The sequence below is a fragment of the Numenius arquata genome, chromosome 10, assembly GCF_964106895.1.
Source record: "Numenius arquata chromosome 10, bNumArq3.hap1.1, whole genome shotgun sequence".
Lineage (NCBI taxonomy): Eukaryota > Metazoa > Chordata > Aves > Charadriiformes > Scolopacidae > Numenius > Numenius arquata.
In genome coordinates, this window is record NC_133585.1 from 17,803,257 (window position 1) to 17,820,112 (window position 16,856).

Genomic DNA, 16,856 nt, shown 5'->3' on the forward strand with positions numbered 1-16,856 from the left:
GAAAGCTAATTTATTATCTGGACTTCTGGCTGAATGTGAATACTGTCCCTAGGTCTGTCTTGTTTGCCTTGTGTGTGTACAGTGGGGCTGGGCACGGGGTAGCAAGGTCCTTGTCCTCCTGGTTGTGTGTGGGGCTCTCTGTCTCTCAGGGAGCAACTACCCCTCACAGCTCCCTGATTCACTAGAGACTCAAATTTTGCCAGAGCTGCCTGCAATGCAGAACTCCTTACAGGTTTATGCACTGTATTCCTTGGTGCTATGTTGTCCAGTTTTACTAATTCTGCAGGTATGCGCTGATTTGCATGTTATTCTGGATAGAAACACAGGGATGGTAGTGCTGTGTCAGACCGAAAGTCCACCAGCTCTAAACTTTACCCCTGACAATAGCCAGTAGCATGGATGCAGGGAAGAAGGCTTGAGTAGCATACAGGGCGATTTCCTCACCATGCTCTTCTCAGCCTCAACTAACATATAGCTAAAATAGTACTTTTTGTGTTAAGTAGCTTTTGATTAAACTTTCTTCCATTCATTTTGCTTTTTTAAAAAAAACAACTTAAACCTGTGAAGTTTTTAGCCTCTTCAGTGTTCTGTGGTTTGACAACACGTTGCATGAGTAAGTGTTCTGATGCGTCCATTTGATAAATTGATTTGATATCCTCCACTTCTGAGAAACACTGAATAATCACTCTCTGATAATGCTTTCCATGCTGCTCTTGTCTTTATCGTATATTGCTTGGCATTTCACCCAAATTGCCTTCTCCCTGGGATAAAAATCTTCATGTATTTAGCTGTTCCTTGTGCTTTTGGCCACCCTTGCTACGTTTCTCTGTGCCTTCTTAAGTTCCACTTCACACCTTCTAAGCAGAGCAGAACTGCGTGTAACATTCAAGATGTGAGTAGACGATACATCTGGACTAAATAATGATGGTGTAGTGATGTTTCCTGTTCTGTTCTCCCCTTCTTTTGTAATGACTCCTAACGTTGTACTTGAGCACACAGAAGTTTCACGGAAGTATCTGTCACAGTACCAGGATCTCTGTTTTGAATGGTAGTAGCTAACTCGGAAGCCGTGATTTCCATGTTTCCCCCCATGTGCCTCAGTCTTGCATTTTGGTGAAAGGGTTTCATCCATCGTGTTGTCCAGCCAGTCACTGCTGTGGGATCTTCTCCAAACATTTATATTCAGCTTGTCTTGGTAGACTGAGTATCTTAGTGTTGCCAGGAAAGATTATCACCTGGTGCTACTCGCTGCTTAAGATATTTATTAGTGTTGAAAAAGACCATAAGCATCTATGGTTGTGGCCGTGAAAATGAGCAATTGTTAATTCTTGGGTTTTTTTCCTGGCCTTTAGCATGTTTTTTAGTGGGGCTGTGGTTGTACATGTTAGTGTATGGGTGCTCCTATTAACCTACTTATTCTAACCAAGCCTTAGCCCTCCTTACTTGTTGCTTTCCTCCGAGTTACTCATTTCTCGCTCTGCATTTTGTTCAAGCCCACAGCTCCCAACTTATTACCATCTTCTCAAGAAACATATTCGGCTCATGTGGGGCTTTATCATTAAGTTCCAGTTCCTTCTACTCACTTTTGCTGTGTACAGTGCTTGGAGAGCAATAGTTCTTTTACTTCTCAAACTGTCTATTATTTTGTCTTATAAAAGTAGCTTGCGTTACCTCTTCTTTTAGCAGGGCAGGTCTCTGGAATGGCAGAAGCCTTGATATCCAGCCCTCTAGAAAAGCAGTCTTTTCAGCAAACTGTCAGATTGAGGAGATGGTATGGTTACACCCAGCAAAGAACTCATGTGGATTGCTAAAATTAGCTGCCACCGAGAGCCGGTCAGGCAGATGTCGAAAATTCAGGTGTATGTGTTGTTGGCTTCACCTTGTTGCATCTGAAACGCCTGTGAGCTTGCCTAAGATTCCCAAACTGTATTCCTTTTCCACTGCAAGGAAAAAAGGGAGAGGAGAAAAGAGGATGGAGGTACAAATCGGTGAGGGGGTGCCTACCCTGTGGTGCTGAACTGCAGCAGGAACGGTAAGCTGTGCAGCTCTGTGCCGCTGCGCCTCCTTTCCCACATGTCAATTAAAATAGTTAGCAAAACACTGGCATTTAAAGCATCTTTATAGGAGTGGATGTGGACAGTCCTGCTGGCTTGTGGGCACTAGAAAAGCCTCTCTGCAGGCTCGCATCTGAATGGGTTGGTTCTTACTTGAAGTGCTTTGTATAAAGCACAGCTTTATGTTTAAATATATATAAAATACAACAACTAGAGAATAATAATGAAGTTTTTTTTAAAAAAAAAAAAAAAAAGAAAAAAGCAGTGCTAGGGTATATTGTTTCCTAGATCCCATTTCAAACATCTGTTTCCCAGTCCAAGGAGATGTTAGACTTGGTGGCCTGCTTTCCACTCTGACAAAAGGCTGTAGTGATAATGAGTTGTGTAAGAAGGCTGGACTGACTCTTCCTCTCGCTGTAACACTTTGCTTCCCTCTGGGAAGGAGCAGCAAATATCATCAGCGGCTGTTAACGGATTGGGTGGGGGATGGGGAGACCAAGGCTCTTTTTTTATTTATTTATTTTCCTTTTTTTTTTTTTTTTTTTTATTTTTGCCCTCCCTTCCTTGCAGGAGGGAGAGGGTGGTTCAGCAGCTCTTCCTTCTCTCCACCAGCGCGTCCCCCATGCTTCTGGGTGTCTTTGCTCTGCTCGTGGGATGTCCGGGTGGACGCCGGTGTTTGGGGGTCCTTCCGGATGGCGCATGTTAAGGGGAAGGGGTTTTGGCCCCTTGCCCCTCACCGCTGACCGGACTTTCCCTTTTCCAGCCTAAAAAAAGGGATGATTTCAGAGGGGTGTCACCTCCTGTCCTGCTTTAAGGCTGGTTGCTGGTCGGGCGGCACACGGTGCTAAACCGCAGCCTCTGCAAGTAACGGAATAATTTGCCGTTTCTTTTATTACCGTAATTTTTTTTTTTTTTTTTTGGTGGTTGTTGTCGGTGTTAAATAATCCCCGGCGTCCCCAGCCCGGCACTCCGGCTGAGGGGACACACACACGGCCGGGGACGGACACCCGCCACCCTCCCGTTCCCCGGGGTCCTCCCCCGCAGCGCGGGGGCGAGGGGGGTGTGTGTGGAGAGAGGGGGGTGGGGGGGCGACGAATCCCGCTCCATCTGCGGGGATCCAGGGCGCGTTTTGCCGCCTGCCGGGAGGGCTCGGTGCGGCGAGCGCCCCGCCGAGCCGCCCCCCCCCCTCCCCGCTCCCTCCCGGAGGGTCCGGCCAGGGGCGAGGCGCTGCCGCCGCCGCCCAGAGCACGTTTGGCGGCCCGGGGCTCCCTCTCCCGCGCCTGGGCTCGTCGCGCCATGGGAGCCGCCCGCCCGCGGGGGCCCGGGCCGTGAACCCCCCCCCCCCTCACCCACCCTCCCACGTCCCCCCGCAGCTCGGACCATGCCAGCATTGGCCCCTTCCTGCGAGCCCCGGTACGTGCGTGGGACGGGTCCCGGGGCTGCTGGGGAGGGGGACGGGACGGAGACCTCTGCTTTCGGACGCCCCTCTTTATTTATTTTACAAACACGCCCCCCTCTCCCCCCCCACTTCTCCCCTCTCGCTTGGCTCGTTGTAAAGTTGAACTAGTAGGGAGGGAGAAGGCAGGGGCACCCCCTTGGCCGTTTCGAGGCAGGGAGGGAGGGAGGAAGGCGGGTGGCCGGGCTCGGGGGGGGGGGATGTGGGGGTGTGTGTGTTATTTAAATGCAAAACGTAGTTTGTTGGCCGAAAGAGCGAAAAAGTCCGGTCTCCCTGGCTGTGCTGGAGCGTGTTTGCGCTGCAGCAGCCAGAGCCTGCCTGGAAAAACCCGCCAGGCGAGAAGAAACCGCCTGCAGCCTCCGCGGAGGGCAGGGAACAATTAAAGGGACCTTGCCCAGCAGCCGGATAACCCCCCTCCCCCCCCCCGCCCCGGCAAAGAGGCGAGGGCCCTGCACCAGCAGCATCACCCTCTGGAGGTGCCGCCGGTGTGCGGGGCCGGGGGGAGCATCCCCGGGGGGCTGCTTCCCGCTGGGGCCGGCCCCATTGTCTGCAGCCCCCGGGGAGGGCTCCTGGGGCTTGGGGGGGGGGGGGGGGCAGGGGGCACGGCCAGCGGTGGGGCCGGGCCACGAGGAGCCGCTGCCTCCCCCCCCCTCCCGCCCCCCCCGCCCCGAGGCGGGCCCTGCCTGCCCCTTCCCTCCCTCCCTTCCCCCCCCCCCCCTTCCCTCCCCGGGGTCGGCCAGGCTGCACGGAGGGAACCAGAGCCCTGCAGCCTCCCGAGGTGCTTGTGGGCGCCGAGTGCCCACCCACCTGCTCTTGGAGCTGGGGGAGGAGAGGTGGTAGTGGTCCCTGTGGCAACCGGAGGTTTGGTGCTGGCGGGGATGGACCCTGCCGGGCTCGGGATGGAGCCAGGGGAGAAGGATGCGGTTTACCGAATGGGATGGGTAAGGGAAAAAAAAAAAAAAAAAAAAAAGGACCGGGCGGCCTGCTGGGGGGCAGGACCAGTTAACCTTACAAAGGTATGGCTGCTGAGGAGCGCTGGAGCATGCTGGATTTGCAAAGGGGTAGTCAAAGGAGTCGCGCCAATGGTGTGCCTGGTCTGCACACCCCGAAGATATTTAAAGAGCGATGTAGCCCGCATCACTCGGCATCTCGGCCGCTGTAGCAGCAGCAGCAGCCCAGCGTGGCGAGATGCTACTGCTTTAAGGAGGAGAGGGGAGCGTGCGAGTAGGCATCTGGAGCAGGGCAGCAGCCACACCAGTGTCAGCGCACACCCGTGGTGAGAGTCGGCTCCCCCCCCCCCCCCCCCCGTGAACAAGCTGGATGCACCAGCGTGGATCTCTTTCTAGAAGCGTTAACGCAGGAACGGCAAACTCGGGCAGAGATGCACTTGCAGTGTTAGATATTTAAACGTGACCAAGCAGACTTCTAGGGCAAAAGTGTCTCTTTAAATGCGAAAGCCAATGGAGAAACCTGTGAAAATAATAATAATAAAAATTTCCAAATAGTAGCTCTTCCCAGCTGTGCTCAGTACTATTTTTAAGGTACTCTTGTGGAGAGGCAGAAGGCTTTTCTGTGCAGTAATCACCTTGTTTTCATTAATGTCAGTCAACGTGAATTAGGAGTAGAGATTGAATCCAGAAAACTTAGCGTTTATTCTTGGTTTGGGTGAAATTGAGCAAGTAGCCCGGTCGACCCTGACTGTAAAGGAGGAAGAAGGCTGGTTTGAGCTTTTCGGAAGCAGTTAGTTTCTCTGGCAGCTTAAGGGTGGGTGGTGGTTGCTCTCGGGATGAGGCTGAGTCCTCCTGGAGAGGAGAGGTTGGTTGTGCTTGGAGGAGAGGAGGGTGGACAGGGTTGCACAAAGCAGGTAATTGGGGAAGAACTCAACGTGAGACGTACCAAGGAACTTTCTGATATTTATGGTTTCTGTAAGACCTATGTATTCACTGTGTAATAATTCAAAATCCCCACTGATAGTGTGTTATTATGGCTGGCGTGCTACCCCTAGTTGTGAAAGCTGGCCTAAGCATTTCCATCCTGCTGTCTGTTTTCAGTTACTTACATTTCAAAACACCTTTCAGGCTGAAATTTTCCAGGCTTAATCTCTGCCTGAAGGTTATTCCCTCCACCTCCCCCTTCTTTTAATTGAGTTTGAGATAAGGTGATTCAGTTAGTGTTTTGTTCTTTTTTCCTTTCTTTTTTTGGTTTTTTTTTGGGTGAGAAAAGGCAAACCCCCAGAAGAATGGAGTCAAATGTTATCAAAAAGAAATGCAGTGTTGAAAACAGCATAAATGCAGAGTTAGAGGAACTGAGGAGTTGTTTTATTTTGCTTGCTTTTTTTATATTCAAAAATACCTGGAGTGTTCTGGTGGAAAGGGCTTTCATTTGTTGAACCCTTAGAAATTACTTGATATCTTTACTTTTTAGCATTCTCCTTGTTAAGGTCAGTGTTTGGCTGCACTGAGCAGAGGTTAAAGCAAGCCCATGCTCCTGCCTGGGCAGGAGAGAAGATACTCCCACATGCGGTGTGAGACTTCACAATGGATTTTTGGTGCTGGTTGTTTGTCTGAGGCTTAATCTGGTTTTGTGGTTTAAGCATGTGTGGTTCCTTGCCACGCTTTTTTTTATTGTTCTAATAGAGCTTTCCCTAAACCAGGAGGGCTTTTTTTCTTTTTTTTTTTTTTTTGTGGTATTTTTTTATTTGTCTCATTCACTGTGCAGGCTCCAAGGTGTATCCTGAAGTCACGACATTGCAAAATGCTGAACATGGATATCTCTTGCTGAATTCACTGAGAGTGTGTATTTCACAGCAGCCTTCAGCAGAGGGAAGTAGGGCACGGTGGCAGTCCTGCCTTATCCAGACATCCTCAAAGCCACAAGAGGTGGCCTTCCAGGTCCAGCGAGGACAAAAATTTAGCATGAAAGCCTTGGTGCTTGGTCTGCTTCACATCATTTTGTGTTACTGAAGTCAGTGGGAGAAGGATTATGCTTTGAGTGTATGCCTTTGTCTGGGGGAAACTGAGGTGGCATCCTGCAGTGCCTGCTGCAGATTTGCAGTCATGCTACTGGGAAGTGTTGACTTAAGTCAAGGTTTAATATACATGGATAAAATATGCCTGACTGCCTTAAGAGTGGCATAATCCTGTAAAGTAAAGCAGAAAACTTAGATGTAGGAAAATGGAAACCAGTTTTTTTTGAATGGCACGTGAGGTTATAGACACCACTTGAAACAGGACTTGGGGAGGAGAGGTCTGGGGGCTGTGGGATGGTGGAACCTTGGGGGTGCCTCTGTAGAGGGATATTGGGGAGGCTTCTCTACTGTGTATGAAATAACTCATGGTACTGAGAAGGCTAATTTTTATTTCTTAACCAAAACCAAATGGGTACTCGAGGATTAAGGGAGGGAAAGGGAAAATTAAAGCTGATTCCCTCCTCTTAAGCCATTTTCCTTCTTTTTGTATAGAGTGTTGTACAGAGCAATTGGTAGACACAGGGAATTGGGCAAGATTGCAGAGCAGGTTGGCTTTGGTGCAGCTGGGAAGAATATGCAGATGATATGACATAATCCTGAAAAGACTGTGAAAGAAGAACATTTTGCACGTAACTTGAAGTTCAGATTTTCTAATGTCTTTGGAGTCTCTTGCATCTTCCTCTAGAGCGTTGGTTGCTGGAAGATGAGGTGCTTTTCAATTCAAAGTTGTAGATCTGAGCTTCTGAGAAGTGAAGTCTTCTAAGTCAAATTGTGGCCCTTACTGCTTGGGACCTGTGTATTATTAAGTGGCTTTCATGAAAGCTTCCAGGTCTTGTTTCTCTACTGGGCCCATCTCAAGTGACTTTTTTAAAAAATACCTAAACACTGAAACGAAATGTATTTAATTAGTGCATCTGACTGTAGTGAAACCAGGCCCAACTGGTCCTAGCTGTGTCATTTTTTTCCCCCCATGCAGCTGTGTTTGTTCAGGGGTCACTTGCTCTCTTTCATGATGCCATAAAAAAGCAGCCACCATTTTATGAGAACACATCTTTTAATCTCTTCCCCCCACTCTTGCAATAAGTATGAAGTTATGGAACAGAATCTTGACGGACACTACCTGTAAGAGGAAAACTTGCTTTATTTTTTTATCCTTTTGTGTAAAGGGAAAGTAAATAAGAAAAGCAGGGGTGAGGTGGGGTGTTGGGTTGGCTTGTTGTGGGTTTTTTTTGTGGTGGTTTTCTTTTTTTTTTTTTGGAGGCATTCCAGTAGTATGGGGTTAAATGCCCCAATTACTCCGTAGGCAAAATTCTCATTATAATTGTTTGGAATTTTAACCAAGATAGGACTAAAAGATTTAGCCCTTGATTAGCTTTTTAGCAGTATTTGTTGAGGATTATAGCAGTCAGTGGGATTGCTCCAGATTTATTACTGTGAATGAGCGAAACTCAAGCAACTGGCCTTAAAACCAGCTTTCAGCTTTGCACATGAATTAGGAGAGATAAGTCAGCTCAAGTAACAGACAGCTTCGGGATGCACTGTTATTATCTGGGGCAGTTCCCTGCAAACCTTCCCGTACCTATTACCCCTTTTTACCTCCTAGAGACGCCTGTGTGTCCCCCCCCCCGCCTCCCCGCTCTCAGGGAGGGTATGGGAGGTCGCCTTGAAGTAAGTTTGTTTCTCTCCAGGATGATGGAAAACTGCCAAGTTATTATATTGCCCCAGGAGGTTTGTGTTTCATAATCTTGCTAAGTCCACCTAAATATTTTGGAAACATAATTAATTTCTTGCTAAGAAATGTGACCAGCGTGATAGGGCCATTTGTTGTCATTAAGAAGTGACATGCGGCAATTTGCAACTGCTGCAGACATCAACAGAGTCATTGCCAGTGTTTTAAATGGAAAAGGGAAGGTAACATGTTTCCTGGTGTTACAGAAAACAAAAGTTTAACACTGAGCTTGTAGCTACCTAATATTTTGGTCCTAAATGTGGAAGAGTAAACAAAGAAATAAAAATGTAATTCAGTTTTATTAGACACTTTATATTTAAAAAATGGCAGTTTTTTATCTAGCGGTTGAGGTTGTTGCAGTGGACTAGTATTCATCAAGAGTATGGGCTTTCTTTAAGGGAAGCAAAGATCTCTTGCTGACAGGCATTTCTCCCAAGAGCTTATAGCCATGTTGGGGGTCAGACAAATATAACTGAAGGCAGTATTAAATGAAGAAAAAATAAAAAAATTTCCTTCATGGGTTTATCACCCAGCTTTCTTCTGAAAAACCTAAATTCACTCCAGTGACAAAATTGAAACAAAATTGATAAAACTGCTGCTGCTGTTGTGCCCCTGTATTGTCATCTCTGAGCAAGGCAAATACTAGCAGCCTTGGACATCCTCTTTAAGGCAGTATTTAAATGCCATTTATTGGTACCAAGGAAATGGGAAGTCTTCAACTGCTTGATGTTCATAGCCTCTCATTTTGGCTCTGAAAAGAAGCAACACCTTGGCTTTGATACTTTTCTACATTCTTGCCAGACAGGTGTGTTTTTTGCTATTAAAAGAAAAAGGAAAAAAAAAACCCAAAACCCAGGATGGTCTTGCTTCCTCAGTCATGAAGCAACCATGTTGCAATTTCCAAATCCAGGTAAAGACGTATTATCATATAATTATAATGATGATTTTAAAAGAAATAAATTACAAAGAAGCTTCTAATTGATCATTTTGATGACCATGCTTCCCAAACTTTTACTACAGCAGTGGCAACTGCTTATGTAGAGCAGTAATAGGAGCAAAGCATTATATACGTGCAGTATCTTCAAAAATCCAGTCTCTGTTTCCACTCCAGATCTCCTATTTTCTCTCTTCTGTTTCAAGGCTGATAAAGAGAAAAAACTTTATCTCTTCAGGTCCCCTCCTGGTTCACACATTCCCATGTCGCCTGGCCCTTCTTCTTGTTTGCTTGCTTTCTTCCTTGCTCTCCTGGCTGTAGTCTCTGAGAGTAGCTGGCATTTCCTCTTCTGCCACTGTTATGTAGGGCCAGCTGCTAATTGCTACAGATACGCTGCCTGCTGCTTGCTTCCAACTGGTTTTGCAGCCCTCCAGGCTATCCTTTGGAATGAGGAGCCCAGTCTCTGTCAAAACTACCAGAAACTGGGGAAGATATTTTTTTTTGCAGGCTGCCAACAGCTATTTTGTGGAGCTGCTTGACGTGTTGGGAATGCCCTCTTTGACACTTGGTTCATGGAGTGAGTGCTAATGGCCATGTCCCCCTTCCCCCCCCCCCCCCCCCCCCCCCCCCCCCGTGTCTCCAGAGAAGGCTAGGAGGAGGAAAGCACAGGGATTACCTTCATTTCAGCCTTGTATTTGTTTTGCTATTTCGGTGTCTGACCTAACTTTATAGAGTGCTTCTGCAGGAGCTGTTCAGCTGGGTCCTGTGGCCTGTGAAGCATTTCATGCAATTATAAACAACTACACATGTCTATTTAGTCTCTCCAGGTTGGATGTTTTGCCGTGATGGAGCAGGGGTGCTGTTAGCATGTTTGTTGTGTGTTTGCTGGGCTTTGTTTTCTGATCTGACCTTACAAGTGTGTTTACCTTTGTCTTGTGCAGCAATGCTGGCTCTAAAATGGTATTTGAGCGTGTGGAAAAACTCCTATCTCAGTAATAATGTTCATCTGATATGTAATGTGAAGATATGGTACAGAATAATCTCAGCATGTTTAGGTAAGATACTTGGTTTATATGTTGTAGTACACAGGATCAGTCGGCTTACTGCTGCTGAACAAACAAGAACTAGGCTTCAAAATGCTTTAAATAAGCCATTCAAAAGGAGTTTGGGGGGTTACTGTTAGCCTTGGTAGGTACTGTGGCCGCTGCGCAGCCTGCTCAGGGCTGAGAGAGTCAGAAACAAGCTCGCTGCTGACCACTTAACGTTTCTGGGGTGTTAAGTAGACTGGGCTGTGCTAGCTTAGCTCTCCCCAGCTTCGGCAGAGCTCAGACCAGGCTGTGGGTCAGTGCAGCCTCCATAAGATCACCCTGCTGGCTTCAAAGTGGGGTTGAGGTTGTAGGAAGGAGTGGTGGTGTCAGGAGCCTGGTAGCACCCTTCGACTCTTTTCTTTTCTACTTCCTTTAGAGGTCAGGATTTTAGACATCATCCCCATGCTTCTTGTTCTTCCTTTTCTTCCCCTCTTCCCATCAGTGAGGTACAGGTGGCCTGTAGGTGACTTGATTTGGGCTTAAGGAATTCAGAGGATCGATGACGAAGGGAAGGTACCTTCCTGCCTGAGACCAAAGAGCCTCTTGCTCTGCCTGCTCCCATTTTTAGGCTGCCCTTGTCTGCCCATTTGATCGATTCAAACAGCTAAATAAAGCTTTAAAAGCCTTCCACGGGTACTCTAAAGCACCATGTGCTTAAAACTGTGTACTTAGGAGAATGGCTTTACATTTAAAAATACCAACCCACCTTGAAGGGAATTGATTTGGAGCATGAAAAATCTGTTTTATCTTTTGAGATGGCTGAATTGCGTTGGGGATGTTTGTTGGGGAGTTGGGAGGCTTTTGCATTGCAGTTGTATTTGGGAACGAACAAAAGCTTAGGACAAACGTGGTATTTTGTTGAAGGCAAGTATGTTAGTCATAATGCTGAAGCAGAGATGACTTGCCTGCGTAATACATTTGATATAGCTAGAGAGGACAGAATCAAGGCTTGCAATGGAATGCAGTGTGCTACTATGCTATCCTGGGAGATAACACTGGGAAAGCCAATTTTTCCCTGGTCCAGTTCCCCTATGAGTAAAACCACAAGTTAGACACCTTTGGGGAGCTAGTTACTTCTCCCATTTTATCTGGATTTATACCATGGTGGGCAGCTGATGGATGGTAAAGGAATGAGAGATGCTGTGGTGGTGTAAGAGTGCACACACGCGCAATAAACTCGGCTTTGTTCTTTTTTTCCTGAATGTCCTTACAGTGACAGATACACTGTTGAACATAAATCTACAGATGTAAACTTCACCCCTTCTTAATCAAGGGAAGAGTTAGTTAATGAACTGTTATAATAAGGTTGATGAAAATTCATCATTTTACTGATGTAAACCAGTAAGTATGTGGTGTTGCTTGGTCATTTGATCTCTGTTTGCTTCTTCATTTGTGCTTTAGATATTTAGGCAAGCTTTCCATTTTGCAATATACTATTATGTTCAAAGCTTTTATGTTAATTGAGCATAATATCCAATACTTCTAGTTGTGTATTTTTAAATATTAAAAAAGGTCAGTTTACTATATATGCACTCTTCATTCATTAGAATTATATTAATTCTGTTTAATATCTTTTTCTGTTTCAGAGTTAACGCTGTATCACCACAGAGAGCAGCAATGGGAATATGCAGTTTTCTGTTGAAAAGTTCTCTCAAGAGCTCATGATTTTTTTCCATCTCTCCTCTTAACATTTCTACTCCTCCGCAGACATGGCTCACCACGCGAGACCTTCCAGATTAGTCAAAAAGGAGGAGTTAGGCAAAAGGAAAACTAACCAGGGCAAAAAGAAATCTAGCCAAGTGAGAAAGAAAACCACAAAGACTTCCACAAAAGCTGTTAGTTCTGGAAAAGGCAAAAAGCCAGCACAAGAAAAAGATGTTAAAAAAAAACAGCAAGAAAAGAAACCAATCATGAGCTCTTCAGGTAGACTTCTCAGGAGCAGCATAAGCAGAACCTTGTCTGGAGCATCTTGGGTGACTTTGGAGAAAGCTGACAATATCCTTTTTCATAGCCAGGATTCTTTCAACATCAATGGCTTTACAATGTCTCTTCGTAACCGATCATTCTCCCGTAGATTGTCCCAAACTCCAACAATTGCAAAACCCAGGAAAGCTGCTGCACAAAAAAGGCTAGAAACAAAGGAAAAACAAGAACAAGAAGCCCTGGCAGTAGCAGAAGAAAAAAACATTGAAGCAGGTGAAGGAGTTTTGAAACAAGATTTAGCACAGAATGAGTTAGCTCCTCTGGCTGTAGAAGATACTCCATGTAGTGCAGGTGAAGAGCCTGCTACCACATGTGCCAGTCAAGAAAAAGAGGTAGAAATACCTGAAACAAATGACTCCATTCCAAGTAGCCAGGTAACTGATGGCGATACTGAAGTGTCAGAGGTGAAGTGCAAGCATGAAGACCTGCCCTGTGAGCAGACACCCAGCGACCTTGATACGGGTAGTTCGGCCGAAGCATCCCTTGAAAATGCTGTGCTTGTGCTTCCGTCTTCTCCTTCTGACTCCGTAATCACCTCTGAATCAAACTCGAAGGTGTGCACAGAGACTCCCTTCGATCCGGTGCCTAACAGTCAAGAACCCGACTCCAGTTCTGTCGATACCTCAGACCTCAGCTCAGCAGTACTGTTAGAAGAGTCGGTCCCACTTGCCAAGTCCCCCATCGAGGCAGAGTCGGACCTGGTGCTACACAGTGAAGAACAAAACTCGAATTCTGCACCTATAGTTACCTCTGAGTTTAACTCACCCGAACATTTATTAGAAGATGCAGGGTCACTTGCGGAGTCCTGCTTGAAGGCAGGCTGGGATTTAGAGTCTGAGAATAAAGACATTGGTTCAAATTCCAGCTCTGTAGCTGCCACTGAATCAAATTTGCTTTTACATTTTGAAGGTGCCAGCTCGCTTGCAGAATCCCACGTGAAACTGGTTGTGGATTTTGTACCTGTTCACAAAGAACTTGACTCAAATTTGGATTTGAGCTGTACCAGAGAGAATTCAGAGTCTGACTCAAAACACATATTTACGGTATGTGAACCAGTTTCTGATACCTCTTTAAACAACATTGAAGTGGAGGACATTGAACAGCTTGTTAAATGTATCGATGCAGAGACATTAATTTTGAATTCAGGTTACGTCCCCACTTTATCTCCAGATTTAGAAAAATGTACAGTTGATAAAATCTCTGGTGAAAGCTCTGGACAATTCTCTGAAGGTTTTGTTTCGGAGTTGCCTTCGGGCACAGAAATCTCTGCTCTTGCCTCAGAAAAAGCCATAAATGCAGATTTGCCAGCTGACTCAAGACTGCAGCATAATGATTATTCATCACAGCTGGGAAGTGTCGGAGTAAGCTTGAATTTGGTTCAGGGCAACGTGAGCAACAGCGCTGAAGCAGTTGAGGCCTCGGGGCCATCCTCTTTTAAAAATCCAGCTGGTGATTACCCTGTTCCATATTCATCTCTGCTGCCTATGCTAGAGAAAAAGAAACGAAGGCGTTGTGGAGTCTGTGAGCCCTGTCTGCGGAAGACAAATTGTGAAGAATGCAGCTGTTGCAGGAAACGCAAAACTAGTCACCGGATATGTAAAAAGAGAAAATGTGAAGAACTGAAAAAGCCACCGCCGCCAATCATGCTACCTTTTGAGGTAAGCCAAAGAAGTTGCAAATTAAGTCACTCTTTTGAGGTTTGAGGTACATCTTTAAGACTCTGCAAAGGGAAATGCTGGTCACTGTACAACTTTAGAGAGCTTAGGGTTACTGTTGGAGCTAACAGGTTGTACAGTAACTTTTTCTTGTCATCTATAGAGGTGTAGATTAAAGTGAGCTGGAGTTATTCTTGTTCCTGCTGTGTAAATGAGTAAAATCAGAGGTGAGTATGGCTTTAGCTCTGTGTTCCAGATATTGGCTGAAACAACGAACTAATTGAGGGCAGGAAGAGATGAGAAAGATTTAAGTGCAAAAGGTGGGGAGGGGGGAGAACGAGGGTAGTCTTAGGAGACTGTGAATTATTAGGGAGAATGTCTGTATTTCAAGATACTTAAGGTTAAAAAGCAAAGGAAGGCAGGCTGTTTGCTCTTTAATTCAGTTAAAGTAATTTGTTGTGATGACAGATTTGGTGGAAATAAATTTATAAACTTCACGACCAAATTTTAGCTGCATTTTCCCCTTTCACATCTCTCTGCCTTTCTAATTGTCTATTCTTCTGTTTCTCTCATTTCACTTCTTGTCTCTGTCTCCCTTTGTCTTTTACCTCATCTCTCATACATACTTTCTTTTTCTGTGTTTCTTACTCATTTTTCTGATCCATCAGCCTTTTATAACCCAGGTCATTACTTTTGGAACAAAGAGGAGGGGAAAAGACAGTCTGTATGCCCCTGTGATAACAGCACTGACCTTCTGAGAGCTTTCAGTTCAAGATCAGGCTTTAAATCAGGTAAGTAGGGATTTGAACATAGATTTCCCACATCCCAGTTGAATTCCCTGACCTCTGAGCTGCAGAGTTAGCCTCTGCACCGCCACGTCCTGCTGGAAGCATTCTGCTTCGTGTGATCCAATGGTACCTGAGCCACGGAGGGGGAGATGCTGTCTCGGGAGTTCAGTCACTGGGACATTTGCCTTGGGATGTGGGAAACTCAGGTTCAAGTCTCTGCACCAGTGTGTACTCCCGAGTGCAGCAGTTCGAGCTGGGGAGAATGCACCTGCAAGACCTTTCTCGATAGCAGTTTTATTAAAACAGCATGTTCTTACAGCAGGTAGAAATTCCTGTCAGCTGTGGAGATCTCAGGAGACCTCCTGTTTTCACCACTCTCTGGCCTGTGCTTACCAGGGTTTGCAGAGAAGTCTGTTCTGTTTTTAAGGTAGGCAAGCAGAAAGAAAAGTCCTGTAGCAGTGAGGGGATATGATATATTCCCCTTTAGGGGGGAAGTATATATTAAATTATAATGTTTAGGGAAGTATGTTTAAACAGCTTGACTCAGGGTTCATTCAAAAATCTTTTTGTGTCTCAACTGCTCCTAAATGCTCTTTAAAAAAAAAAAAAAAAAGTGAGGGGAGGGACAGCTATAATGTCACTTAAGATATTTATTAAAACACTAAAGGCGACAGAAGACTGGTCCTGACTTTTTACAGCAAAAGAGTTTAAGTACATTATGTCCCTCTGTGTATGTAGCCAGTGGGGATTGAAGAAGCTCATGGGGGAGAATTGGTGGAGTTGAGGTAGGAAGTGATCTAAAAGCCATGTTTTATAAAGGGTTTTGGCAGGGTGGGTGAAAGGGAGCACTCCAGCTTTTCTATCAACCTTTGTTTTTCAGGCTAAACATACTTCTTTTCCTGTTGCTCAGGCTGACCTTCTCCTTGCAGATTAGCTTTGCCCCTTCACCTTTGTCCTCTCTGGGCACTCCTTTTTCTTTCTTTATGAGAGATTCCTTGTTTTTATTCTTTGGCAGCTTTTTTGGTGTGCTTTTATTTTATTAAAGTGGTTGTATTTTGTACAATGCATTTAGAGCTGTGCCAGAGGCCTCCTTCATTTCTTGTTAAATTTCATATGAAGTTTCAATGTACTGCATGGAGGAAATGAAGTATTCTTGACATTTAAGAACATGTCAGGTATTTTCTTATAAAAATGTATTTGAACGAAGTCTGGTGCCTTTTCAGATATTCCTAGAAGCAAGGTTTGCCTCGCTTGTAATCTCTAGAAACTGCGCTCTGGGAAAATGAGAGGAAAGTATTTCTCCAATGTAGATATGTTAGGGGATCTCTTTAAAGATGTTGGGATACTGGGGGATGGGAAACACTATATCACTCTGCTCAGCAGCTGTCCTTTACATAAGGTTGTATGTAGCGCTCGGGAAGGGAATCCCGTTGTGTTCTCCCAACTGGTAGGACTGGGACTGCAACAGCTGGGACTTGGATGACAGTAATGTGTTTGAAACCGAGGGCAGCTGGGGAAAACCCAAAAGTGTAGGTCTCTGTCCATGGTATAGAAAGTGAACACGATAATTTGGCTTCAGTGCATTCCCTGTTTGTAAGAGTCACGCATCTCTCCCTCATGGTGGTGGAATGTTGAGCATTTTTCGGAGGTGATTCACTGGGAGGAGAGTGTAGGGGATAGACATGCTTTGCGCGAGCATAGTTTAAACATCGGTGTTTTGCCTTAAAGGGAATTATCCCTTCTCGTTCTAACTAAAGTCACAATGCAGTCAGTGAGAGCTCTGTACATGAAGTGGCGGTAGGATAGCCCGTGCAGGGGTTGGCAGTCCACGCATGCTGTTTAAAAGAAGAAAAAGTGTTGGTTTCCCTTAAGAATTTACGTGGATTTACAGTTATAGGCAGTAAGGCCTGGCTGGTAGAAGCCGTGAATGTAGACTGAAGTGCATATTTCAACACACATGCCCATGTGTGCACAAGCGTTCAACCCTCAGAGAGTATCAGTTGCATGTTTGGAGCTGGTATTAGTTACCTTACTGTTATTTTCATTAATTCACACATAATCCAGATAAAGATTTGAAAACTATATTGGACTTGAAAAATATCACTTAAAAATAACATCCACATAAACCTTCGGTGATCCTTTACCTTGCTGAACGTAATGGATTTTGCAGGGATATGTGACATAGTGAAAGTCTGGATAAA

At 45.5% G+C, this 16,856-nt stretch overlaps 1 protein-coding gene across 1 annotated transcript in view; it reads left to right on the forward strand.

Moving 5' to 3' along the window:
* Positions 1–3,256: 3,256 nt before the first annotated feature.
* TET1 (tet methylcytosine dioxygenase 1) overlaps positions 3,257–16,856 on the forward strand; it is a 67,419-nt gene continuing 53,819 nt past the window's right edge. The window contains exons 1-2 of the mRNA XM_074154892.1: positions 3,257–3,467; positions 11,816–13,870. Coding sequence (XP_074010993.1) covers positions 11,939–13,870 — 1,932 coding nt within the window. The 5' untranslated portion in view covers positions 3,257–3,467; positions 11,816–11,938. The remainder of the gene's footprint in view (positions 3,468–11,815; positions 13,871–16,856) is intronic.